Source organism: Ptychodera flava, chromosome 8, assembly GCF_041260155.1.
Source record: "Ptychodera flava strain L36383 chromosome 8, AS_Pfla_20210202, whole genome shotgun sequence".
NCBI classification, from domain to species: domain Eukaryota; kingdom Metazoa; phylum Hemichordata; class Enteropneusta; family Ptychoderidae; genus Ptychodera; species Ptychodera flava.
The window spans coordinates 41,432,681-41,460,179 of record NC_091935.1 but is presented as its reverse complement, the minus strand read 5'-3'; the positions used below and the strand labels follow the sequence as shown (position 1 = coordinate 41,460,179).

The following is a 27,499-nucleotide window of genomic DNA, read 5'->3' as shown; positions in this document are numbered from 1 at the left end:
ACAGTTTCACATTGCAACCCTTTCTTTGCATCTTTCTCAGCAACATTCCCCAAATATCTCTCCTTGCATCCCTCCCGCTAAATGCACTGAGGAGCACAGTGTCATATCATTGACGCTATTTTCTTCAAAGGTTTGATTCTCTGAGACTGCTAATTTTTGAATCATTTTGACGTCAAAAATTCAAAAGAATGGCTATTTCCGGTGTCTTCCTATTTAATTTTTAGATGATGTGCAATCATGTAGTTCATTATTGTTTCCATCTATACTTTAGAGTGGAGGTAGCATTTTGGTACTGGGTGGTTTGGCTGATATACAGCAATTGTTAAATCAGACTAAGAATACTACTAGGTGAAAAATGATAATTCAATCAACTTGAATGGTTCATTTTGGTCATTATTTGTCAACTTCATATCTTTCTATCTCATTTTCAAAATAGTTTTTCTAATTTAACTCTCCTAAATACATCACTGTTGCTTTGTTGTGAATGACAATTTGTCTTATTGTTTGTTTTTTCAGTGAAACATGAAGTGAAATGTAACATCTGTAAGGCTTATCCTGTTGTTGGGTTCAGATACAAATGTCTCAAATGTTTCAACTTTGACCTCTGCCAAGAATGCTTCTTTACAAATAGAACCAGTAAAAGTCATAAATACACACACCCAGTACAGGAGTTTGTTGTTTCGGTAAGTATATCTTATTCAGTTGTCTTACTACTTATGAAATGTTAATATGATAGAGATACTGTATATTTTACTTTCCTGTCTTTGGAAACAACTCATTGAACACTTTCAAAGAGTTGAAAGTGTTCATTGGTGAGAGATATCAGCTCAGTATCTGATATAATTTAGCAGGCTTGTTTTTAGCTTCAAAATTTCCATACTGCTTCAGTCTCCATCATAATTTCTGTAGTTAAACATAGATTAAATATAGATTACCATACACAGTGTTCAAGTGCCAAGTACATTTCCATCCTGAAATTTCACACTGATCTGTTTATTGCATGTGATCTAAGGTATCTATTGCACGCTAGAATCATTGATCAACAGGTGTTTTTGAAGAGTTGGAATATGCATTATTTGTTCAGAAATACATTTTGAATCATGTAAATTCAGTGAGATACACAGGGGCTGTAGATAAACAATGCAGATGTTGAACACTGTTTCATTTTTAGCTCACATGTTCATCTACATGCTAATTCTGATATCTGACTTTGTTGTATTTTTGTCATTCAATTCATCATGTACAAACAATGTCATATTTTCATTGTCTCTGTCATACCTGCATCTATATCAACCATGATAGACAGAAGGAATTTACCTTTAAGTTTATATTTAATTTAATGTTCTATTGCTTTGGCTATCTCTTTTGTGAGGGATGAAAATATTTTGATTGATTACACTTGACTGTATACATTATTACAGGTAATTGGGGTAAGAGCTCTTGTAATGAGGTCATTTTTGTCCTCCAATCCTCTAAACTCAAGATTTGAACATTTCTTTACATTGTTTCATGTATTTTTCTAACTGAGATAGTGATTGTGTGATTTACCTTTGTAGTTCAAATGGTTCAAACATTGGCTTGGCATACAATTGGCAAAGTAAATTTCTTCAATATTGTACAAAAGGTCTTAGTATACTATGAGCATAACAAAGTTCAGGAAAAAAGATATTTAACTATGTTTTCTTTTAAAGGGGAGCTGGAATTTATGTGCTGTTCCACTTATAGCTCAAGTTTTAATAAATAATTCCATGACAAAACCGGGGGGCATTTGCCATGATAGTTACTGCCATAATCTGCTGTAAATTACAACTATGATAAAGACACTCCTTATATAAAAAATATTGAATCTTTGTCCATCCAATCATCAGAAAAGTCTCCTTTGCGATACTTGAATGATTTAACTCTTTGATGTCTATCAACAATCATGACCAGTTTATTGACACATTCCTTAGGGAAGGAACTTCAATAATTTGTTTTCCACGGAAAAATAGATGAAGAATATAAAAGGTGTGTGGGGGAAGCTATAACTTTATTGTTGATAATCTTGATTTCTATCACCTACCAGTTTCTTAATATTTATCTGTACTTTATAGCACAATTGTATTTCTTAATATTACAGGCTTCCACAACAGATGATGCCAAAGCCTTTGCTAAGACAGTCCGTAACAGATTCAGTAAGAAGCATCGACGGAAGTTTAAACCCAATTATCTACCAATACCACCTACTAGTGATTATGACAGCTCCTATGAAACGTTAGTGATTTAACTGTTCACTTGTTATGTTGTCCCATGAAACAGTTTTGAGTGAAGATGAATTTTTTCCTTGACTTGCAACTTGCAAAACTTGCAAAGTTGACACCATCTTGTTTGCTCATCATAAGTTTGCTTTATCCATTTTTTTGCAGAGACCTTAACAGATCAGATTCTGAGATGCATGATAAAATTGGAAAACTCTCCAGAAGGTTTGTATCATCCAACTATAGATAAAGGCAACAAAAAAAGGCATTCCAACATCAGTCTCTAAGTGCTCTATGTAAATTTCTGTAATACTTGTCAGAGTCTCTCAGCCAATGGACATCAATCGAATTATTTTGAGAATGCAATACTCAAATATGTTATGGCCAGTTCTACATTTCAGTGACTTTCTTGTCATGTTATAGAGTCATTATTCAGATATGCCAAGACCAATTTCATTTAAACTTCGCATAAAGACAAGATGCTATGACATATAGCTATGACTATATATACCAATATTTACCAGTAACACAATATATACCTTTGCTCACCAGTCACACATTCAAATTGGTGCATTATTTTAACTACAATCAAGTCACATCTAGTCATGTAAATTACAGGTTGGAACAGTGTCAGTTACAATGACTTCTTTTCCAACAGAATCAAAGATTCAAATTAAGACAAATGTTCAGTTTAAAGTGAGAGGACAAAAATTTTGATAATTCAAAATTTCATGATAATATTTCAAGGAACACTTTCTACAATGTATATTGTTGAACATGACCCAAATGCAAGTAAAATGTTCATGACCATCAGAAAACTGTATGTGAAACAGATCGATTTATGTGTAAAATCACATTTTATGGAATATATAGAATTTCTGTTTTCTTGACAAGTGCATGCATTTTAACTCTTTCTAGCCAGAAGACTCATCTGAAACATAACTTTTTTGCTGTTTTAGAATCTCAAATATTAATCTTTAATGCAGAGAAAAATGAGAAAGATTGTTGATTGCAAACGCAGTGACTTGATTATCTTTATTGGAATATCTGTTTTCTTTACAGACTTGCAGAAGTAGAAGCAGTAACTGCTCCACACAAGATTAATAGACCACAACAAACTGACAACAGCTTGCTCAAAGGTTACATCAAACAATGGAGTGCATATTCAAGTAGAACATCACTAGTATCAGCCAATGAAATCAGAGAATTAAAGACACTCATTTCTCACCTTGAAGGAGAAAATAGGTAGGAACTGTTTAGCAGAAATGTAATGAAAACAGTTTTGGCAAGTGAATGTATTAAATGGTACTTGTCTTTGTGATGAGAGATGTGATGTGAAATAGATAGATGGCAGTAATGAGAGAGTACAGACAGAGTATCATACTGTTACTTGTTGGTCAAAGATGTGATATCCGACATTATATTATACCTGTATATTGATGGCGCAATTACTATCTGATTGGTTTAGAAGTGACTATAGATGCTACACTCACATTACAGCAAAGGTGCGTCATGCGTGAACTTGCAGTCAGAGAAAATCCCTCTTTGAATAGCATTGGCTGTGTCCGTAGGCATTTTTTGATGTAATCGTTGGCCAGTGTTGCCACAATGTCCATGTATGTGCGTGTCACTTTTTCCCTCCATTCATCCATCTGTCTGTATAGATGGATTTTGTTCCAGTTGCAAGTTAAAATGATGGTCAATAATGTCATACCATACGGCACATAGCATGATCATAAGAAGATCAAAACCTGATTAGATTTTGGTGGATGTGACCTGCATAATAATAGTCATTTGCTAGAGTAATGAATTTGTTAAATGTGTTTATTTGTGTATTTTATGAATTTATGTAAATTAGGCCACATATCAATTTGAAAGCTCAATGCACAGAAATTGATTAGACTTCAAGGCTACATTGATCTAACTTAGTTTTCATTATTGTGAAAGTTTGGTTGTTGTGACTTGCTTGTTATCAGCTCATTGCATATTTAGTGACTGTCTGTAATTTGGCCATACTGGTATATCAAACTGAATGAACATAATTTCATTGACATCTACTGTACTTTGGTTATACTAAGATTTAGTGATGCTCCAGGTTTGATAAAAGTTACTTACAGGCCAAATAAAAAAATACTTGCGTTTCTGATAAACCTGACCTACCAGTACCCTAGAAATACCAGCCGACCCCAGACATTTATTTTAGTATTTAAAAAAAAATTGTATATTTTCTAAATTTTACCACATTTTATGGGTCTCAGCCTATAAAATAAATTTCAGAGGGATGTTACCAGGAACAAAAAAATTTTTATTGGGCCATATCATTTCTAGCAAAGATCGTTACAGTTGAAGGCGCTTCCCCTGCCATGCAGGGATCAAGGAAGACCTATGGCCCAAACAACCAGGCAGCTTGCACTCGTAGAGATGTTGTTATGTCTACCAGACAGTTGCCGATTGAAGTTGACATGCATGCAGAATCAAAAAGGACATAACTATATGAAATTAAAACTGAAAGAAAACATAATAGAGTCATGCCCTACTTGAAGTTAATCGGAAATGCACATTACCATTTGCCCTGCTATACATCTAATTGGTACAAACACTCGATAATGTGCACTTGTAGGGCAACCGACATAAAAATTCAGGCATTTTCGGTCCCATTTGTTCTGTAACATAATCCATTTATTATCAAGTTGTCAAATTTCTTTGCTATTGGTGCATTTTTTATGCATGAAAATCTCATTTTAAGATGCAGTACCAAAAGGCAACTTATAATTCTTCTGAAGTACAGTGACATCTACGTACATGCTTCAGGATAGCCTTTGCATTACATGTACAGAGCACGAGACGTAGTCTGGCACATAACCAATTAGTCCCTTGAAACCATTCAACAGTGAATACCCAGATACAGCTGTAGGGGAGGGGGTGCCTGGAAACAGTTAATGTTACAGAACAGGCATACGGTATGGCTTTTTGAGCGCATGCAAAATTCTATTGTTCTCAATGTAAGATGTATATAGTCTGGTTCCCTGACCCATTTCCCCGGTAGAGGGCGTGGGGAAATATAGGGTCAGGTACCGGCTAATGTAAACATGGACGCTATTGGGTTAAAATAAAACAAGCTGTGATTGGATGAAAGTAACACTTGTAACTTTTTCTCATGTTTCTTGGGTTTCGCACTTTCTGGCTCACTTGACACCAACTTCTTGTTTGTACCACAAAGCCGTGGAGGTAGAAAGAAAGATTTTTTACCTCCATGATTTAGCCACTGTGATTTAGCACACCTCTTGATACTTTTAGAACGTCTACATGATGCCTGGCATTTTTCAAGAAATTCGGACACCATTCTATCCATCGAAATCAATCGTCGTTCACAGTTCCAACAAAGTTTGCTTTCAATTAGCTGTGATATCGCAGCAGTACTTGTGGCGTGTATCGAATGTGCGCTGGTCATTGGGGTCACGCCACAGTCGGCAATGACCTCAATGACCCTAGCGCATTCGATACACGCCACAAGTACTGCTGCGATATCAATATCACAGCCAGCCTTAAATCACCTCTATTTCCCCGTAGGCCCTACTTCTGGATTAATCCTTTCAGTTTATATTTCCTGTCTCGTGTGCCAATGTTTTGGGTTCGGATACCAGTGTTCGAACATAATTCTGATCCAGTCGAATTTTGACCGGCGTTTTCATGGTAGCAGCCATATTTGTTGCAGCATGTTCTGTCAGGTGACTAACCTCCGCCATCTTGAACAAAATTCTGTTCAAGATGGCTACCCGGTACCTGACCCTATATTTCCCCACGCCCTCTACCGGGGAAATGGGTCAGGGAACCAGACTAAGATGTATAATGATAATTGTTACTTGCAATGATAATTATCATGGATGCATGGTGCAGTTTATATACAACAGTTGACATTATGCAGCAGATCATAATAGGTCATCATAACCTGGTTGTGCTGGCCCATGACTTAGTTTACCATGATATCCTATGATATCACTTGGTGGCAGTGTGAGCAGTGTCCTATGCTTGGACTTTGCAATGTCAACCATTGTATTGAAGGTAGAACCATAGACTCGAGAGAAAAACGGGACAGGCAACTGCTGAGGTTTCTTTGTGCGATCTATCTTGGAATATATTAAAGTTTATTTACCAAGCGGTCCCTGACAACAATACTTCATACTTAACACTGAATCTCATTGACGATCAAACTGACGTTCTGAATATGTACACTTTGCTCTTGCATGGCACGTTCCGAGTAATGACAGGGAGAATTTGAGGGTTTTTTGATACTAGTCATGGTGAATGTTCTGGTAACGATGAAGATCACATATTGGATTCTAGCCGAAGCCAACGGGAAAAAACAGACGATAAAAACAGTGTACATTTAGCCATAGACGCTGCAGAAAACTCTTGCTAGGTATCGACAATATAAGTTTACATTCCCTACCATAAAAATCTCTGATAACAACAAACATTTACAAGTTAGACAGCTCTACACTTCCCCAGTCCTGCGAAACGAAAATCTGACCTTTATTTCATCTGTCATGCAAAATTTTACGAAAATCAGGGTACATACTCCATCGGAGCTCAAATACAAGACCTCTAACATTTTGGTACTGTTTTAGCCTAAAGAAACACCAAAGTTTGGATAAGCTACACATGTGTACATCCGCAAAGTACTAGAAAATAATTTTGTAACACTGACTTTTGCTGTCAGGAGAAACTTTGCGATAAATCGGGACTCTCCAACGGTTGGTGAAGTCAGAAGCAGTAAGGTAGACATGCATTTACACAAAGCTGAACGCTGTCCTCGTAAATTTGGCCGTTCACAGTTTTCAAACAACAACATTTCAGTAGTTAACTACATACTTTACCGAATCATGGAGCACTCCTCGCACAGAAAATATTCCGTGGGTTAAAAAACTGCAAAAACGAGGGAAAATTCGGAGATACACAGACGATTGCGGAATGTAAACAACTCTGTGATGTCAACTGCTGTCAAGTCTGGAACTGCAGCGATATGTGTTTCGGATTTCTATTCCAAACTTTGTCACTTTACAGCAACATACTAACTCCCTGCAGACTTCTAGTTGCATCGAATCTCGCTACCAATATGTAAAAAGTACTTTAAAACCATTTAGAGGTAGAGGGACTGTGGTAGCTGCACAGTCTGTGGGTAGAGGGGCTGTGGTAGCTGCACAGTCTGTGTGGGTAGAGGGACTGTGGTAGCTGCACAGTCTGTGGGTAGAGGGACTGTGGTAGCTGCACAGTCTGTGTGGGACTAGAGGGACTGTGGTAGCTGCACAGTCTGTGGGTAGAGGGACTGTGGTAGCTGCACAGTCTGTGTGGGTAGAGGGACTGTGGTAGCTGCACAGTCTGTGTGGGTAGAGGGACTGTGGTAGCTGCACAGTCTGTGTGGGTAGAGGGACTGTGGTAGCTGCACAGTCTGTGTGGGTAGAGGGACTGTGGTAGCTGCACAGTCTGTGTGGGTAGAGGGACTGTGGTAGCTGCACAGTCTGTGTGGGTAGAGGGACTGTGGTAGCTGCACAGTCTGTGTGGGTAGAGGGACTGTGGTAGCTGCACAGTCTGTGTGGGTAGAGGGACTGTGGTAGCTGCACAGTCTGTGTGGGTAGAGGGACTGTGGTAGCTGCACAGTCTGTGTGGGTAGAGGGACTGTGGTAGCTGCACAGTCTGTGTGGGTAGAGGGACTGTGGTAGCTGCACAGTCTGTGTTGGTAGAGGGACTGTGGTAGCTGCACAGTCTGTGTTGGTAGAGGGACTGTGGTAGCTGCACAGTCTGTGTGGGTAGAGGGACTGTGGTAGCTGCACAGTCTGTGTTGGTAGAGGGACTGTGGTAGCTGCACAGTCTGTGTGGGTAGAGGGACTGTGGTAGCTGCACAGTCTGTGTTGGTAGAGGGACTGTGGTAGCTGCACAGTCTGTGGGTAGAGGGACTGTGGTAGCTGCACAGTCTGTGTGGGTAGAGGGACTGTGGTAGCTGCACAGTCTGTGTTGGTAGAGGGACTGTGGTAGCTGCACAGTCTGTGTTGGTAGAGGGACTGTGGTAGCTGCACAGTCTGTGGGTAGAGGGACTGTGGTAGCTGCACAGTCTGTGGGTAGAGGGACTGTGGTAGCTGCGCAGTCTGTGTGGGTAGAGGGACTGTGGTAGCTGCACAGTCTGTGTGGGTAGAGGGACTGTGGTAGCTGCACAGTCTGTGTTGGTAGAGGGACTGTGGTAGCTGCACAGTCTGTGTTGGTAGAGGGACTGTGGTAGCTGCACAGTCTGTGGGTAGAGGGACTGTGGTAGCTGCACAGTCTGTGGGTAGAGGGACTGTGGTAGCTGCACAGTCTGTGTGGGTAGAGGGACTGTGGTAGCTGCACAGTCTGTGTTGGTAGAGGGACTGTGGTAGCTGCACAGTCTGTGTTGGTAGAGGGACTGTGGTAGCTGCACAGTCTGTGGGTAGAGGGACTGTGGTAGCTGCACAGTCTGTGGGTAGAGGGACTGTGGTAGCTGCACAGTCTGTGTGGGTAGAGGGACTGTGGTAGCTGCACAGTCTTGGGTAGAGGGACTGTGGTAGCTGCCTTCAAGTAATATTTGGTTGCAATGACAATTTCAATGTTTCTATGAACTATCTACATGTCAATGTTACTTTGCCAAAGTCAAATATTTATGTGCCAGAGACTGTATTTTGTTTGAAAAGATTAAAGATTTTCTTATATATTTATAATAATGTACCATTTGTTTAAGTAGACTAGAAGGAAATTGTAATGTTGTGGAACAGAAATTCCTGAACTGTTTTAACATTTTAAAAGATTACACACTTTTTAACAAGTATGAAATGTTAGGATCTGTAGACCAGCACTTGGTAGGCATGTTTGACAATATGGATAATGAATTATGACAATTTTTGTTTAAATATTTGTGATCTTGACTACACATTGAAGGTCTTTATTAAGAGAGCTGGAAGCTATCAAGAGAAGAGAGGTGACTGAAAGTGAAACTAGCAGAATAACTGTAGAACATTGGAGAGAGGAACATGAGGAATTGAAAGCTAGACAAGAGATTCTTCAAGAACACAATAAACAGCTTGAATTAGTTGTACAAAGACTACGACTGCTACTGATTCGAGTAAGTTTACCACTTATATTCTGTATTTCCATCCTTTTTACATGAAACAATGAACCTGCTGTAATGGTTCCAGGGCTCCCCCTAAGTCACCAAAACGATTAGCTAACTCATTAGCCAAATCAAAAATCTTTTAGCCATTTTGAGTAACTTTTAGCCAGTTTATGATCTCAAGTGTGGCAACAGCTTTCTCGTCATTCAGGAGTCCCTAATTTTACAAATCAAGATGTTTTGTATGATGTTCATGATGGTTTTTACATTAAAGAAATATGTGTTTAGTTTTTGCATTTATAATCTGTGTTTTTATGACATTTCAGGGATAGAAATCCTTTTTCATTTTTGGTGGTGCACCAGAAATAAAATTAGATAGCAATTGAATTATAAAAATCTGGTAGCAATGTTAGGTGTATATTACAAGTGGTACAGATTGAATATTTCTGCCACATTCAGTTAGTATTCACAGTATGATAGCTTGTGATAAGTTACAGGCTTCTCATGTGGCAAATTTATGCAGTCTTCCATAACCTAAATGTTTGAGCCACACAAGTAAAACAATTTTCCATGCAGAAGCCAGCATTTATGGTATAGCACAATGGCAGTGTAGATACGATTATTGTGGTATTTAAGGCCCCGATTTTACGTGTATGTCATAGTTGTGATCAAGCAGGCTGAAATAGCATCTTGAGTATAAGTACTTTTCTTGAGACAAAAAGGGCTGGACCAAACAAAACTCTTGTAAAACAAGACACAACGATATATGTTCATTTAAATTACTCACTGTTTGAGGGCATTCATTGTTTTAATGATTATAACATTTTAGCCCAGATATATTTTCATTTGATATTTTGATATCATCAAGAAATGTCTGGTGATGTTCACTTCTAGATCATTAAACTGGTGGAATCTACAAAAATATTAAAATCATTCAGAATCACATAATTTCTTGTATAAGTTATAGCAGTTTGAAAGTAGGCCGAATGGGAGTCAATCAAGCTGAATGCCATTTAAATTTGAAGGCAGCAAAATGCCATTTAAATTGGAAGGCAGCAAAATTACCTTTCACCTATTGGACCACCCTAGGTAGTTTCTTGTGAACCATAATTGCGTCTTCATGCATGACATCACATGATGAGATGACCTAGACTTCACCTTTCAGATAACCTCAGTTTTTCTCCTTTTCCTTTGTATTATGACTCCATTTGTGAAAGTTTCCTTTGAAATAATGGTTTTTACTATCAAACTGAGTAGTTGCAGGCCAAATTTTGATACAGCAAAGTAAGTAAAACTTATGATAGACTCAAGGACGATCCAGGACTCACAGAGGCAAAGCAGGCCTCAATGTATTCATGGACGTTTATGTTCATGATGTATTGTAGTATCGAACAGCAACCAGTGTTTGTTTTACTATCAGGGAATTTGTAACTTTGTAGAAAGGAGAGTAAAGTGTTTCAATACATTGCAACTTTGTAGGAAGGAGGGTAAACTGTTTCAACATGTCACAACATTTTATTGTTAGGTGTAGATTTCTGTTGAGGAGGTGTAAGAATTCGACAGCCACTACATTAGCCAAACAGGAATTTTTGTAGCCATTTTTAACTTTCTTTCGCATTTGGCGAATTGGCGAATAGGTAGCGGGAGCCCTGGGTTCATTTGAGAGGCTGCTGTGTTCATCAATGAAACAATGCTGGCTAACAACGCTGGCTAACAATGCTGGCTAACAATTTTCAATACCTCTGATAGTTTTCATCTCACAACCATAATACAGCTGTTACACACAGCATTATGGTTTTGTTAAGTGTACACAAAGTACAGACAATAGGAGCAAATTGTGATTTGTACAGAGACAAAATATTAAAAACTGGTTGTGTTATTTTGTAACACTATTTGAGTTAGTTTCCTTGTATGAGGGTATCATTTACTTGTTTGTAAAAGAGAAAAAGTCTTTTAATAGAACCAAAAACTTTTCAATCCTACAAAATGACCCAACAGTGAAATTTTTAGTTTAATTTGAGTTTTACTATAATGACACCAATTAAATTTGTTAATTTGATTGTGTCACACCATTCCTAATGTTTTTGAAATTTCAGGAAAATAAATATCCCAGCCATACAACATCAATGGTTTTGCCACAACCAGCAAGATCAACATCAGAAGTTGGAAAACAAATGGATAAAAGTGCACCCGCTAAATTAACGCCTACTCATCAACATATCAGCCAATCATCATCAGGCATTGTGATGACAGACAGCAGAGAACAACAGCAGATAAGCCAATCAAGTGAAGGCATTGATATGACTGATGGCAGACGTCTACCTCCTCATCTTGCTAATCAAAGTAGCATACATTTCCCTCCAAACAATGCATCAAAATTATATATGACAGAAGAAGCACAATTAGATGATCTGCTAAACAGATTGAGTACAGTCTACCCACTGAATGCATCCAATGGTATGTATTCTCCTTTTCCATATAGACCAAGTAGCTGTACCTTGTTGCATTTTACTAACCACAAAAGTACCGTCCAATCTTCGGAGAGATGTTTATGATTCCTATTAAGCCATGCTGTCTTTGAAAATCTCACTACCTGAAACCTTGATGGATTCAATCAATTCAATTCAGGTACTTAACTTTTTCACCCCATTTCCCTGTATAGAGGTCCACACTTACCCTTGAGAACAATGGGTTTAGGCCAAACCATGGTGATGAAAGGGTTAAACATGTATATTTGTGGTAGCAATATTTTTCTTGCAAGTCAAAAATTATTTTGGTTTTCAACTCTAAATAGTTTTTTAATAGCCAATGTTTACAAAATGTTCTGTGGTCACACTTCAGTATTTTTACATTTTATGCTTTTGACTTCACACCAACTTATTGAAAAAAAAGTGAAAAGATACAGCTTATCTTAATGTAATCAAATACAAACTTTTCAGATATTTTATTATTAAATGATATAGTGATATTGGAAATATAATACATTAAAAAATGTTGATCACTGATGACATCATATTATATGTGTGCTGAGATTTGAAATGTACATGTGTTCCCTGTGTGCTTTCAATAAAATTTTGTCTGACTTAAAATTATGAAATTCATAATATCAAGATGTTTGAAGTAAATGATTAAATATTCTGTGACATTTTGCTGTTATTTGATAACATTTTGTGTTTTAGCAAGTTTCAATGAAGATACCAATGAAATGATATTTGCTGTTAGAAGAGTTGGTGAAGCTATGACATCATTGGTTTCTAGAGCAACCAAACAATGTAAGTAACACTGAAGCATATCAAAGAGGGAGATATTTACACTCAATACATTGTACTTATTCTATATGCAACATATACAGCAGGTGGACCATTCTGAGTTTTTCTCTCCATCAACTATTTACCACAGTGAAGACCCATCATGTAAAACTTGCCAGGAATTTGAAGGATTTCATTTTTAGCTTTTCTTACAAGACAAAAAAATACCTTATGCCAGATATCCTGATAATTTCCAGAAGCTTTATGAGCAAAATATTGCACAAAAGCCTTCTGAGGTAAGGTTTTTACAATATTTATTTCTTCATTTGAAACAATGCAAAGACGAAATACTGTTACGTTTGTTTCAGAATTGCATCTCTTTATTCTGTTATTTAATTATCTTAGATGATGACTAGGTGCTGCAAAGATAGTCTCAATCTACAAGCAGTTGGAATCTGATCTACAGGCTATAGAAGTTTGATCTACAGCTATAGAAGTTTGATCTATAGGCAATAGAATTTGATCTACAGTCTATAGGAATTTGAGCTACAGGGTATATAAGTTTGATCCACAGTTTCTAGGAATGTGATCTACAGCTTTTGATCTAGGATATTAGAATCCACTGGAATCAGATGTACAATGTGACTCACTGAAGAGAAGTATACCACTAGATCAAAGATATCAATCAGCACTGGGGAAACATTTTACCAGAAAAGGTTAATGCAGCTAGTGACAATTTGTGAAAGAAACCATATCATCATAGATTCATACAAGTGGATGTCATTTTTGAATATTTTCATTGAAGAATATAAATTATTTTAGTGGAGCGTTTTTAAAATATTGTAACATATGATATCATGGTTCAGGTGAATTATGGTTCCTTGTACTTCATATTTATTATAAGTAGCAGTAACTTCTGGTTGTTGTAAGCTTACTTTCAAAGCATGTATTCTCTGCCTCTATGATTATAGTATAGCATGGCATAGGCCAGTTAATTGAAAATGGGGATTACAAACATTGACAATCAGGGCAAAGGTAGCAGTTTACAAATTTTAATAGACAACCCATGTTTGCATAATTCCTTTAGTTTTTGAATTGTAGATGTATACAAACTTTTGAAAGCACTATCCAGTCAGATCTGCAGCAAATATATCTACTTTGTAAACATGTTGCTGCATATATTTTTATATCTCGTTTCTTTTTTCTCGTACTACCCAAGCAAACTTTATGACTACAAGAATCAACATTTAGACTTTTTAGTCATAAGACGAAGTGCAAAGTAATTCTCTTTTTATCCTTTTCAGTATTGGTATGACAGTTGGTGAAATATGAACATTGATTTGTATGTTAATTGATTGTAAAATTGATAGAGAATTACCACTTATCTATTTGATGATATGTAACTTTCTTTACATGAAAAATTTGATAATACTATTTTTCTGGAGTAATTTATATGTTGAAATAAATAAATCATGGAAAAGCTCAGCTCTGTATCAAAAATGTTTGAAGTATTTCAAATATATTATGTAAGAAAATCTTTCATTATTTGAACTAACAAAGACATTTTTAGCTTCCACTTGCCAGAGTATTGACTGAGTATTGACTGATCTTGACTACAGTCCGGTTACTCGTGACTCCTTGTGTCACAGCGAAGTGATGACATTTTATTGAACTTTTGATTTGTCATCCTCTGATGTATTCAAAATTTCAGTATACTTGAATGAAAGAACTTTTTATTACTGCTTTTTGTCACAAAAGTTCTGTATTGTTTGCTATCTTGGCGCTGAGTCAGGGATGCACAGAGTTGCCAATACATAGAAAGAATAGGTCTTTCTTTTACAGAACACTTCCACACCTGTATGCCAGATGACCTCAGTATCACAGTAACTTGTGGTTCATTACACTGCAAAGGCCGCTGTATGCTAACTCCAAAAACAGGATTCTGAGAACACAAAAATATGTCAATTTGATTACACAAATAGTAATAGCCAATAAAATGCGACTAGCAAGAAAACTAACCAATCAACATGATGGCCAAAACGAGAACCAATTGATACAAACAGGATAACAAGAATGTAACGGTTAGTATCTCATGATAAGTGATACTGGCAGTAACCCACTCAAGTGTAACAAAAATGTACAAAACAAAATGTATATTCAACCACATATGGTTCCTACATATTAACTGAATGTGTTAAACCTGATTCTTTTTATGTTTCTTTACTGAAGAATTGAAGCCTATATGCTTGTCAACTCAGATGATGTTAGAATTCAGACTGGCTCAAGAATATTGTAATGTATTTGCTTTGCTGTATGATGATGATTTTGATTCTTAGGGTAATTGTGTAAAAATAGGCAATGACAGGGTGGGCACTTGGCATGATCAGAGAGATGGGTAATAATTGGTCAAAGTGTCTATGTTGTCAGTTATTATAAATGTTTGAGTCTTTTATTTTCATCAAGAAATTATGGTAACTGTAGCTGATAAAGCAAACAATTAACAGTCCAGCATGTTGCAAGTGAAAGACTTGGTGGTTTTACATTATTCGATACAGTTACCCATTTTATCATAGACCTCTGAGAAATGGTTCTCAGGATTATGGACAACTTGAGCAGGTACAAGAGAAATGGTAGATCTTCCGTCAAGTACACTAAACAAAGCTGTTGTTGGTGAATGTGTTCAAGATCCAGTTTTTTCTTCACCTCTACAGCATTGTATTGCTGTCAGTTTTGATCCAGACCTCAAGCAGGTTGCCATGACAAGCATCCTGCATGCTTGTAAATCAGGGTAGGCAGAACCAGGCTATGTCCTATAAAATGCATGTTATTTTCATATGGCTTTGGGTACACCTGGTTTGCACAAGAAGCCGGATAATGTAGATTTGTTTCTTCAAAATTTGGAAGTAAGAATGGAAGATGTTTGTTAACAGAAATGGTGGGCTGACATCAACAAAAAAAACCAAAATGCATAATTATGTCAGTTTTTAAAATAAAAGCACTTGAACAAGCCAAATACCTTATCACCTTAATTTCAAATACCTTCAAATTTTAACTATTTTCTGTTGTGGGTGTCCTCCATTGAATACTAAAAAAGGTATCCGATGTAATGAAAGATATTGGAAGGTACAAACTGAACTGGGTCGAGGTGAGGATGAACTTCACTTTTTGATAGAATACCCCGCCTACAGACTGTAACTTCGTTCTGCCTTCCTTCAAAGCGAAAAGATTGCCCATCCGAATTTCTGTAAATTTTATAGTTTCTTAAAATATTCAATTGAGAATAGTGTAACGATTACTATGTGTATTTATTTATTTATAAGAATTTTCTTAAATAATTATTGAGTGATCATTTTGAGAGCATATGTTTATTGTTAGCTCCGCTGTCAGCGACGCAGAGATTATCAAATAGGTTGATTTGTCGTCGTCGTCGTCGTCGTCCGTCCTCCATCAACAATTGCCTTCTCCTCTGAAACCGCAAGTCCAATTGCTTTGAAATTTTATATGCAGATCACTTGGGGTGACCTCACTTAAGTTTGTTCACATCGTGGTGAAATTTGTATTTTTGGGGCAATTTTTGGTGTTTTCAGCTAAAAAAATCTTCTCTGAAACCGCGTGTCTGATTGCTTTGAAATTTGATATGCAGTTTACTTAGGGTGACTTCAGTCAGATTTGTTCAAATTTGCATATTTGTATTTTTTAGGCAATTTTTGTCATTTTTGGTAAAAATATCTTTAAAAATCTTCTTCTTCAAAACTACCAGTCAGATAGCTTTGATATTTGGTACATATGTCCCTAGGGATGATCTATTTCAGATTTGTTCAAATTGTGCAAAAATATGGAAATTTGCACTTTTAAGGCAATTTTTGCCATTTTTAGTCAAAAAATGTATTTCTCAAAAAGTACTGGTCTGATAGTTTTGAAATTTGGTGTACAGGTTTCTATAGATGCACTAAGTAATATATATTGAGTTTCTGATGATATCTGTAATTTTGTATTTTGGGGGCAAATTTTGCCATTTTTGGTCAAAAAATGTGTATTTCCAAAAGTACTTATCTGATAGCTTTTAAATTTGGCTACACATGAACTAAATGATACTTATTGAAATCACTGCAATTTTGTATTTTTGGGGCAATTTTGCCATTTTTGGTCAAAAAATGTGTATTTCCAAAACTACTCATCTAATAGCTTTGCAATTTGGTATACTGGTTTTTACAGATGAGCTAAGTAATATATATTTAATTTCTCATGACATCTGTAGTTTTTTATTTTTAGGGCAATTTTAGGCATTTTTGGTCAAAAAATGTGTATTTCCAAAACTACTCATCTGATAGCTTTGCAATTTGGTATACAGGTTTCTCTAGATGAACTAAATGATATTTATTGAAATATGATGATGAAATATGGAATTTTGAATTTTTGGGGCAATTTTTTCCATTTTGGTCAAAAAATTGTGTTTCTCAAAAAGTACTGGTCTATTTCCAACTCCCAGAGACAAAGTGTGATCACACTAATAGAAAAGTAAGGGAGAGACACCAAATACATCAAAAATTGGCGACCGATCTCTCTCATCAACGCCAACGCTAAAGTAGCTGCAAAATGTCTCGCCAATCGTCTAAAAAATATTTTGCCTAGCCTCATTGACTGTCAGCAGAGTGCCTTTGTCAAAGACAGAGATGTAAGCGACTACATCAGGCTGATAGAGGAAATTCTCTGGCATACAGACGAAAACGACCTCCGGGAAGACTGCTTGCCATAGACTTCGAGAAAGCTTTCGACAGTTTAGAATGGGATTACATTATGGAATGTTTAAATACATAATGGGTTTGGACCACTCGTTAAACAATGGTTCATTACATTTTACACAGACTTGAGCAGTTGCGTTATGAACAATGGTTTCAGCACCGGATATTTTAACATTGAAAGGGGGGTGAGACAAGGAGATCCATTGTCACCCTGTTTGTTCATCCTAGCGCTAGAAATATTCTTAATTAACTTGAATGATGATGCCAATGTCAGGGGTATCAGCACAGGAATAGGTGAATGCAAATATGCCACATTTGCGGTAGCCCTGCGTACGATGCTGTGTGTTCCGCTCACAGTCGCTCGAGAGTTATTCAGCTCTGGGACTAGTCGCCCCATAGACGAGTATACAGAAGCGAGAAATACCTCAAGTCTGGAAACAGAATGGCTATTTCGTATAGGGATTTTGCCACCATGTCAACTTCGATGTTCGATTTTACCGTGAAAAGTAGCAAGTTCATCTATCATGTAACCGTCGACCGTTCCCTATCATTCTCAAAATTCATACCTGGTACTTGATTTGCTTCACAAACGCTCGTTTCGTGTGATTTTCGGCCGAATTCGACGGACACGTCGCTAAAACATAAGCGTGAGCAACATTCCGGGCACCTCACAGTGGACGTTGGGCACCTCCACTTTACTGACGTTGGCGCCGCGTACCCATGAGGGGTGACTGGAAGGTTGTTCATGCCTTATGTTTTGGCGACGTGTCTTCTGAACTCGGCCGAAAATCACACGAAAATTCATACCTGATACTTCATCTGCTTACAAAATGCTCATTTCCTGTGATTTTCGGCCGAGTTCAAGAGACACCTGGCCAAAACATAAGCGTGAGCAACATTCCAGTCAACCCTCATGGGTAGGCTGCGCCAACGTCAGTAAAGTGGAGGTACCCAAGAGGTGACCGGAATGTTGCTCACCCCAGGTTTGGCGAGTTGTCCGTCGAATTCGGCCGAAAATCACACGAAACGAGCGTTTTTGAATCAGATAAAGTATCAGGTATGAATTTTTAGAATGGTAGGGAACGATCGACGGTTGCATGATAGTTGAACTTGCTAATTTTCACAGTGAAATCGGACACGGAATGTGACATGGCGTGGTTTTTATAGCCGTTCTGTTTCCAGACTTGAGGTATTTCTCGCTTCTGTATACTCGTCTATGGGGCGACTAGTCCCAGAGCTGAATAACTCTCGAGCGACTGTGGTTCCGCTACAGCTAATCGCCCCGCTCACCACAGCCCTGCAAAGACCCGTACGTAGGGTCGGTGACTTCAATTCCATTTTGGGACTTGACGTAAAAAGCCAAATTACTGCCGAAATTCAGCGTTCTTGGGCCCAAGTCGTATCCCTGCCTCCCTCAGCTACTCGATCGCTTCCAAAAATGCCAGTCTTTTATTCACTTCTCGTAAATAACCGTCAATGTCGGCAACTCTCTCGCAAGCCCTGCGTACGATGCTGTGTGGTAGTGTTGGACCGCTACCACACAGCATCGTACGCAGGGCTAGCGAGAGAGTTGCCGACATCGACGGTTATTTACGAGAAGTGAATAAAAGACTGGCATTTTTGGAAGCGATCGAGTAGCTGAGGTAGGCAGGAATACGACTTGGGCCCAAGAACGCTGAATTTCGGCAGTAATTTGGCTTTTTACGTCAAGTCCCAAAATGGATTTGAAGTCACCGACCCTACGTACGGGTCTTTGCAGGGCTGTGGTGAGCGGGGCGATTAGCTGTTGCGGAACACACAGCATCGTACGCAGGGCTACATTTAGAGGTTATAAACGGCAAGCGAGGGTATTTGGTTGCGGATATAAGACCTCTGGGCTGAAAATTAGCATATTTGGCGGGAAATAATCACCGAGTGAAGCGAGGTGATTATTTCACCCAAATATGCTAATTTTCACCCCAGAGGTCTTATATCCGCAACCAAATACCCGAGCGCACCGTTTATAACCTCATTATAATATGTTTAAGTTAAAAACAAGTGGACAATTTCGTTATTTTTAGGGCCGAAGTTGGCACAACAGTTCAGGAGCGCCAAGCGTCATACAAACTCTAAAAAAGAACGTTTCAGAACGCGCGTGCACAGTTGCAGTCATAAACTACGGTTACGCAACGCATCGATATCGCGATTAGACATCAAACTTGAAGAATTTTTTCTTTAAAAAAAAACGCTCATAAAACTTTAAAAAATTGTGGTGTTGTTACACAGACTCCGCTGCTTACAGAAACTCTTCATATTTTGGTTCGTCAAGCTGCACTAGCCTAAAATTTAACGATCAAAAACAATCTGAAGCCATAGACTTGTTCGACATTACGGCGCGTTGAACTCTCAAGTTGGCGTTCGAAATTTGCGCGAGCTCAAACCACAGGGCCTCATAAGTGCCTATTTAAGGCTGCGTTCACAAATAACGATTTAGGGGGGGGGGCTGGAGGAATCTCGATTGAAATCTTATTTTTTTTCAGATCCCCCCCCAAGTACCCTAAAAAATTTTCAAATGCCCCCCCTCTATATGGTCAAAATTTTTCAAGTCCCCCCCTAACTATCACAGGCCCGCATATTTGTAAAGGATGTGAGCGCAGAACAAATAAACATGTATTGCGCCGTTCTGCTCACAGGTGTTCAACACTACCTGTATTAGCACTTTGTATAGTCATATTCCCAAGGCAAGTTCTTTAAATGCATCAGTGAATTTTTTAGATTTATTGGTCTAAACGCCAACTTGAGTTAACCCAACTCTGGCCAGGTCAATTGCTCCTGTTGAAGAGCACACAAAATGCAATCATGAGAGAGTAGGAAAATTGTGAATTCTGGCTAATTGCCGTATTGCACAGTGACCTACCAAAAATTCAAAAATTTCTATGTTTTCTTCCATGTGTTGCTCTCTGGCCTGATCTTGTGTACAAGTGAGTTTCACTGTCATGAGTATCATTTGACCAAAACTCTTCTTCAACTACCATGTACACCAGAGTCAGAGCTGTCTCTGTCACTGTTCAGGTATGCAGTGACAGTGACACTACCCGTAGGCAGTAGCTGTATTAACTTTGATAATTTTGGCAATATTTTTATTCAGTTTTACAACTGCGTTCTTGTTCTACTCACTACAGCATGTTGAATTGTCCAGTATTCAGCTTGCTATCACAGTGTATGTGTACCATGCATTTGTATCACTGACAACTGACTGTCAGTCTGGACTCCAATTAAATTATCACCAAATGCATATTTATATTTATATATACAGGCTTTGTCGACAAACTAAATATGGTGTGTTTGAGCATGCTGTAGGGAGATAGCAAGAAACTCTAGTTGTCATATTGCATAGAAATATTGCAGAAATCATTAACAGTTGCAGCTTCTGCCCTTTTACGGGGCTCAAGTTTGTTTTTTTACGACAAATCACACGTTTAGATTTTTTCGAGATAAAAGTCATGAAATGTGACAGAATGGTTCTAGATTTTGTTAAATTATTACTAACATTACAACATTTTGATGACATAAATGGTATTCATTTTTCATTGAATTACCTACAAAAACTTGGAATTGGAAAATGTAAAACTCAAAAGGGACCCAAAAATTTTCAAGTCCCCCCTACAGGTAGAGCAAAATTTTCAAGTCCCCCCCCCCCTCCACTACCCCCAAATTTTCGAATCCCCCCTGAATTCTTCCAGCCCCCCCCTAACCGTTTTTTGTGAACGCAGCCTAAGTCAATATTACAGCGTTTTTCTTTCTTTTTCAATGTTACAAATAATCCAGCTGAAGAGCACAACACTTGTGTAGCTGTCTTTTGTGTAGCGTGTATTGGCATGTATAGTGCGTCCTCGTAAATGTGACCTTAGTTCCGTGACCACTAGGCCCGGCTCTAGCCATGCCTACTTCCTGCCCTGCCCTCGATATATACAGTAAACACAGCGACGTCTGTACACGTGGCCAGAAGGCATGGCCAGAGGAATTGGCTAGAGGTCACGGAACTAAAGGTCGTATTTACATATGATCACATTCCCCATTGAGGGCGCACTATACATGCCAATACAAGCTACACAAAAGACAGCTACACAAATGTTGTGCTCTTCAGCTTTATATGTAACATTGAAAAAGAAAGAAAAACGCTGTAATATTGACTTAAATAGGCACTTATGACAGTAAACACAGCGACGTCTGTACACGTGGCCAGAAGGCATGGGCCAGAGGAATTGGCTAGAGGTCACGGAACTAAAGGTCGTATTTACATATGATCACATTCCCCATTGAGGGCGCACTATACATGCCAATACAAGCTACACAAAAGACAGCTACACAAATGTTGTGCTCTTCAGCTTTATATGTAACATTGAAAAAGAAAGAAAAACGCTGTAATATTGACTTAAATAGGCACTTATGAGTCCCTGTGCTCAAACATGTTACGCGGCGCGCAGGTCTTCTTGTAGAGAATATAAAACCCGGCTCCAGCCAATCAGATTGCCGGATTCCAGCCGAGCATATTATAATTGCGGATGACCTGACGACCTTTGTAACAGACGAACAGTAATGTCAGAGAATATTTGAAATGTTGCACGAGTTCCACTCACTTTCAGGCTTGATGGTCAACCCCACAGGTGTCCGGAGTTGCCGGTGTACATGCATAGAGAATGGGAAGGTTTGACACGATTTTGCCCGCCGGACCGTGAATCCAAACAAATAAGGAGTTTAGAGTCAAATAAAGGTCTACGCCGATAGCGAAATACCTCTTGCCTTTAACGCTCAAGTTTCAAGTGGGCAAACCAGCCTTTAGTCTCAATATCGGCCCAAAACTCTCTGGTTATCCCGGTCATCAGGCTGTTACGTACAGCAGCACCGCGGTTCTCATTAGCATTCCAGATGAACCCGTGACCCACAACCGCTAAATTTAAATCCGCCATCAAACGGGCTACAGATACTGATTTACAACGTCTAGCTTTGCGTTTTGAACAAACCCAAGTCGTGGATCCTTTACTATCATTAGCTTGTAAGTATTTTAGAAAATATTTTAGCAAGGTCACGAGTTCAAATATAACACCAATTAATCCACACTGAACTATGGGTAATTTGCCCAACTCAAAATGTCTGACGTACGTAAGACCCTGATAATGTACTTGACCAGCAGTTTGGGGCCAAAAGTGGGACTTAATAACGATGAACGAGTCTCAGAGTTGGACATTAAACATCAAAGGTATTTATTTATCGAAGGACGGTACTTTTTTGACTGCATGCGTTAATATACGTTGATTTTTATCGTCTACAGGATTCCGGAGGGCAAAATCGTGTCAAACCTTCCCATTCTCTCTATGCATGTACACCGGCAACTCCGGACACCTGTGGTCAACCCCACCAAAACAGAAGCTATTTGGCTTGGCAAGTGGAAAAGACGTAAAAAAAACCCATTTGGCATCAAATGGCCAACATCACCGATCAAAATTGCAGGAATTTACATTTCGTATAACCAAGAGTTAAACACCACTCTCAATTATGCAACACCACTCAAGCAGATCGAAGGAACTCTGGGAACATGGAAAAAGAGATCTCTGACACTCATGGGCAAAGTTCAGATTTTGAAAACCTTCGCCCTATCACAAATTAATTACGTCATGAGAATGACCACAATAACACCTGAAATTCTTAAGAGATTTGAACAGCTTATTTTAAATTTCCTCTGGAATGGGAAAGATAGAATAACCAGAAAGGTAATGGTCAGAGGGGTTTCCGAGGGGGGCTTAAAGGCCCCCGATGTGAAAACTAAACACAAGCTTATGCGTATAAACCTTATAAAAAGGAATCTAGATGAAAACATAGAGCACCCCTGGAAACTCTTTCTAGACCATCGCCTAAAATCTGTGGTTGGAAAGTACCTATTCAAGTGTAACTTCGATATTAACTCACTCAGCCTGCCCCTACCGAGATTCTACCAAGAAATGCTTGAATCCCGGTCGGCCTGCAATGTCGCGGTGAATGACTCTGAGATTGACATTACTTGTCAGACAATTTGGAACAACAGAAACGTTCGAATTGGAGGGCATTCTGTCTATAATCCAAAGCTAAGACAGAGAGGGTTTGAATTAATATTTGATTTACTTACCGAGGAGGGGTATCTATCATGGGATAAGTTAGCCAACAAAAACCTCCAAGGGAACGAAGTTTTCCTTCTTTATGGAGAAATCATATGTCCCAGAGTTAAGTGGCCAAAACCATTGCTGTTTGAGCCGATGTTTAAAGATGAATACGAATATGTGTTTTTTAATCGTAACTTTCGACCCTCCCACAAAGTTACAAGGGATCCGAGAGCATCAGAAACGCCATTTACAGTAAAGAGGAATTAAGTCCAATTAATGAACGCTATTATGAAAGAGAATATGACTTTACTGGACCATGGTCTCCTTCATATAGCCTACCATTTAAGGTAGCCATAGACACAAAAACACGTGAATTCCAGTTCAAACTTCTTTATCATATTCTGTACACAAACTACGATCTATCTAGAAGAGGCATGGACCAATCACCGCTCTGTTCATTCTGCCAAAACAGCAACGAGACACTAGATCATCTTTTCTACACCTGTAAATTCACTGAGACCTTCTTGAACGAGTTTCACACATTTTTCGAGGAATCTCTCAGTTTGTTCACGAGACATAACTTAAATGAAGTGCTCTTTGGTGTTGACGGTTGCCATGCTCTGACATTCATAATCACTTGCTACTGTTAGCCAAAAGACACATCCATGCCATGAAAATGAAACAGAGTAAACCACACTTTGCAGCATTTATGTTGCAAGTGAAATTCAACTACCATCTAGAGTATGAAATAGCTCTGGGAAAAGACAAATTAGAGAGACATTGCAGCAAATGGATTTCAATTTTACACAAAATTGTAGATAAATAAGCACTATACTTCATTTTAATTTAAGTTACTGTTACTAAAGAAAATGTTACCAATAAAACAACTTAGGGTCTAACAGCTCTGAAATTTGGTATACAGGTTTCTATAGATGAACTAAATTTGATCTTTTGAAATTATGATGAAATCTGCAATTTTATTTTTGGGGCAATTGTTGCCATTTTTAGTCAGAAAATTTTGTTCTCAAAAAACTACTCATCAGATAGCTTTGGTTGACATGTTCTTTGGGGTGATCCGCTCTGATATATTCAAAGTACTTGTATGATGAAATCTTCAATTGTGTATTTTTGCAGCTATTTTAGCCACTTTTTTCTGGCCACTGCATTAAGCTATCAAATATTTCCGCCTCCTTCATCAACATGTGTCAAAAATAGTTATTCTCTATAAAACACAGCGGAGCTATATCGGCCGCTAGGTCGCTTGTATACTTTACCAACTTTACAACTTGTTGTATTATGAGACGTTATTCTGAAGTGTAACCCCTTGGAATGGGGCTGGCGGCTTTAAAATGCAATGAACAACTGTTATCATGATATATAATATTTTCCAAATGTGTTTGAAACATGCTTTCAAATGCTGTTCAGGTCGCTCGTGGATCGATTTCCCTTTAATTTAATGTGCGATAGAGCAAAAGCCATGGAGCGGGTCATTTTTTAACTAGCCCTTGTTCAAAATTATACCATTTGAATACTCGATACCATTTTACTCGATGTAGGACCTATCTAAGAAAGCTAGATTGTCTTTTGTCTGATTTTTTATTTATGAAGGATGTCATGGAAACTCAGGCAAATAAAATCAGTATTGAAAATGACAAACGAACGTAAATGAATTTGATTTGCATGTATTTTGAATAAATAGGAATCGAAAAAATACTGCACAGTTTGGCGTATTTTTAGTACAATGCGATCGTGTAACGGTTTTGTGAGAACCTACAGACGATGCCGTCAGAAACGGCTGTCTATATCTGTTGCGTAAATTTTGGAAGCAAACACCACATGCGTAAGGTGAGTGTACCAGAGTCGGAGAGTCTTTTCGACTCTATGACTTATTTGATTTAGGGGCTACAAAACCCATAAAACAAGACTAATATGGCAGGAAATTGTGTGGAGAATCGATACACGTCCAGCAAAGAATGTTAGTTTCGGGTTGGCGAGATCTCGTTCGTGTCCACTGTCTATGCCAATACAATCCTGCCTTTGGGGTGATGCCAATACAAGCCTGCCTTTGGGGTGAGTTTTTCAACGACATGGTCAAAATTTCAGTGTATTACACTAGGCGCCTAGGGTTTAAACCAAACCAAACTAAACCGCAGCCAAATTGAGTTGAAGTTCTGCATGTTCTTCCACTAAAATTATTTTTTTCGACAAATATTCAACAATCTGTGACTTGATTGGTGACAACGGATTTTGCGGTAGGTTATGCTTGGGCTTTGCTTGTTTTCCAGGGTGTGCGTTGGCTTAGTTTTCGCCACATAATGCTTCGCGAAATCTCAAAGATCATAGTGGGTTTAATATGGGGTACCGAAATGACAAGAGTTATCACGTGCTGCCGAACACCCCAGCCATCTTTTAAAACAGATACCCCAGGGTTGAGTTCCTCTCACGCATGCAACTTTTACAAGCTCGAAATTGAAATTACCATTGATTACACGAGTGGCAGCGCAGCACAGAAAGACAAGGGTATTTCACCTGATATCATTCGGACTCCTGGTGGCGCTTCATAATTGCGCTTCCTTTGCGTTACTGCGCCTGCGCAGTGGTTGGGGCGCTGGTAAAACTTGTTCGTCAAATGAAATATGAAATTTTTCACTTTCCGTTCTTTTCGTAATCCTATTTTGTTGGCGAGTAATTCATATGCAATAGTTATCGAAACTTTTGAAAGTCATTTTTCCACATGATCATGGCAAGAATGTCACATCAATACTTCAATGAAACCCATATAAAAAGATTTGACACAGATACGACTACTAATAAGCTTACAGGTAAACATTCCACATGTTCAGCTTTTCAAGCAGTTCCGTTATTGTGAATTTAATTTAGAAAATAAAATCCCAAAAATCCAATGTTTTCATGGATAATATAACTCCTTGAAGCAACCATTACCCTGCACTTTTTGATCTTTCAGTGTTCTGACAAATTTTGGTAATGGGCTAAAACACTTAATAAACGTATATTGCCAAAACGATGAACAAGGTAATTAATATTGTCTAAGGTTATGATAATAGCTATAGCTGCTCTTCACAAATTTGTAAACAAAAGGATCTGTCTGGGAAAATTGAACATCTTGATATATATATACCTTGGGTCTTCATGAGCAAAACATTCCCCACCCAGGGAAAGTTTGCATACAATGTTTTGTTGGAAGTAAAATTTGTTGCATTGAGTATTGTAGCCTCAATGACAATTTGTTCCTAGTTGATAAGAATATAAGTACCTTTAACATGCCACATATGAAAGTTATCAGACGAGAACTTTCAGAGATGAAGACACTGTCACTGAATTTGCAAAATGAATTGTTCACTCAAATCACCAAAAAAGCTCTTTGGAATGAAAACAATGAATATGATAATAAATCAGGAAGCCACAGTATATTTTGATATCAATCATAGAAAGATGTTTACAAATTATGACCTGGTGCAATACAAATTGCACCTTAAACAATACTCATCCCTGTGTCTGGGCACAGTGTGGAGGGACTGTGGCCTGGGTTACCATGAGAGCACTGTGTTGAGTGAGGTAATTAAAGACATATGGGTCGAACAACTGGATTCAAACATCAGTGTGCTGTCAGCCTTGGTTCTGCCATGACCCATTATCCGCACGCTCACTTTTGCAGGAGTAATAGCATAGTTGTAATTTGCAAACCAGTGCATGTAACTAGAGTTATTTTCCAATCAAGGGCTACGCCATGTTCAAATGTGAATGTCATTATGTGAGAAGGCATGGGATGCTGTACCGAAAAAGTTGTAAAATGTGAACAAAAAATCTGTGTAGTAACAATCTTTCAAATTTGGCAGAAATAGTAGGTTACTTTAAGCATTCCTTTGATATGTATAGAATGGAACATGACATCAATGAACAAACCTGCATTTAGTCTACAAAGCCTAAAGGAAATTTTTCAATGTTGAATAAAATCAAATAAAGTCAAAAGATGCCTGTCCCTTTGTGTTCCGCTTCATGAAATACACAAGATTCAATA

At 38.2% G+C, this 27,499-nt stretch overlaps 1 protein-coding gene across 3 annotated transcripts in view; it reads left to right on the top strand.

Annotated features, from left to right (window-relative positions):
- LOC139139372 (dystrophin-like) overlaps nt 1-15,110 on the top strand; it is a 62,000-nt gene extending 46,890 nt beyond the window's left edge. For all 3 annotated transcript variants that reach the window (XM_070708272.1, XM_070708273.1, XM_070708274.1), the window contains 8 exons: nt 517-683; nt 2,120-2,253; nt 2,406-2,462; nt 3,300-3,482; nt 9,183-9,366; nt 11,451-11,811; nt 12,534-12,626; nt 13,008-15,110. In XM_070708272.1, the coding sequence (XP_070564373.1) occupies nt 517-683; nt 2,120-2,253; nt 2,406-2,462; nt 3,300-3,482; nt 9,183-9,366; nt 11,451-11,811; nt 12,534-12,626; nt 13,008-13,018 (1,190 nt within the window). In that variant the 3' untranslated portion in view covers nt 13,019-15,110. The remainder of the gene's footprint in view (nt 1-516; nt 684-2,119; nt 2,254-2,405; nt 2,463-3,299; nt 3,483-9,182; nt 9,367-11,450; nt 11,812-12,533; nt 12,627-13,007) is intronic.
- The last annotated feature ends 12,389 nt before the right edge of the window (nt 15,111-27,499 follow it).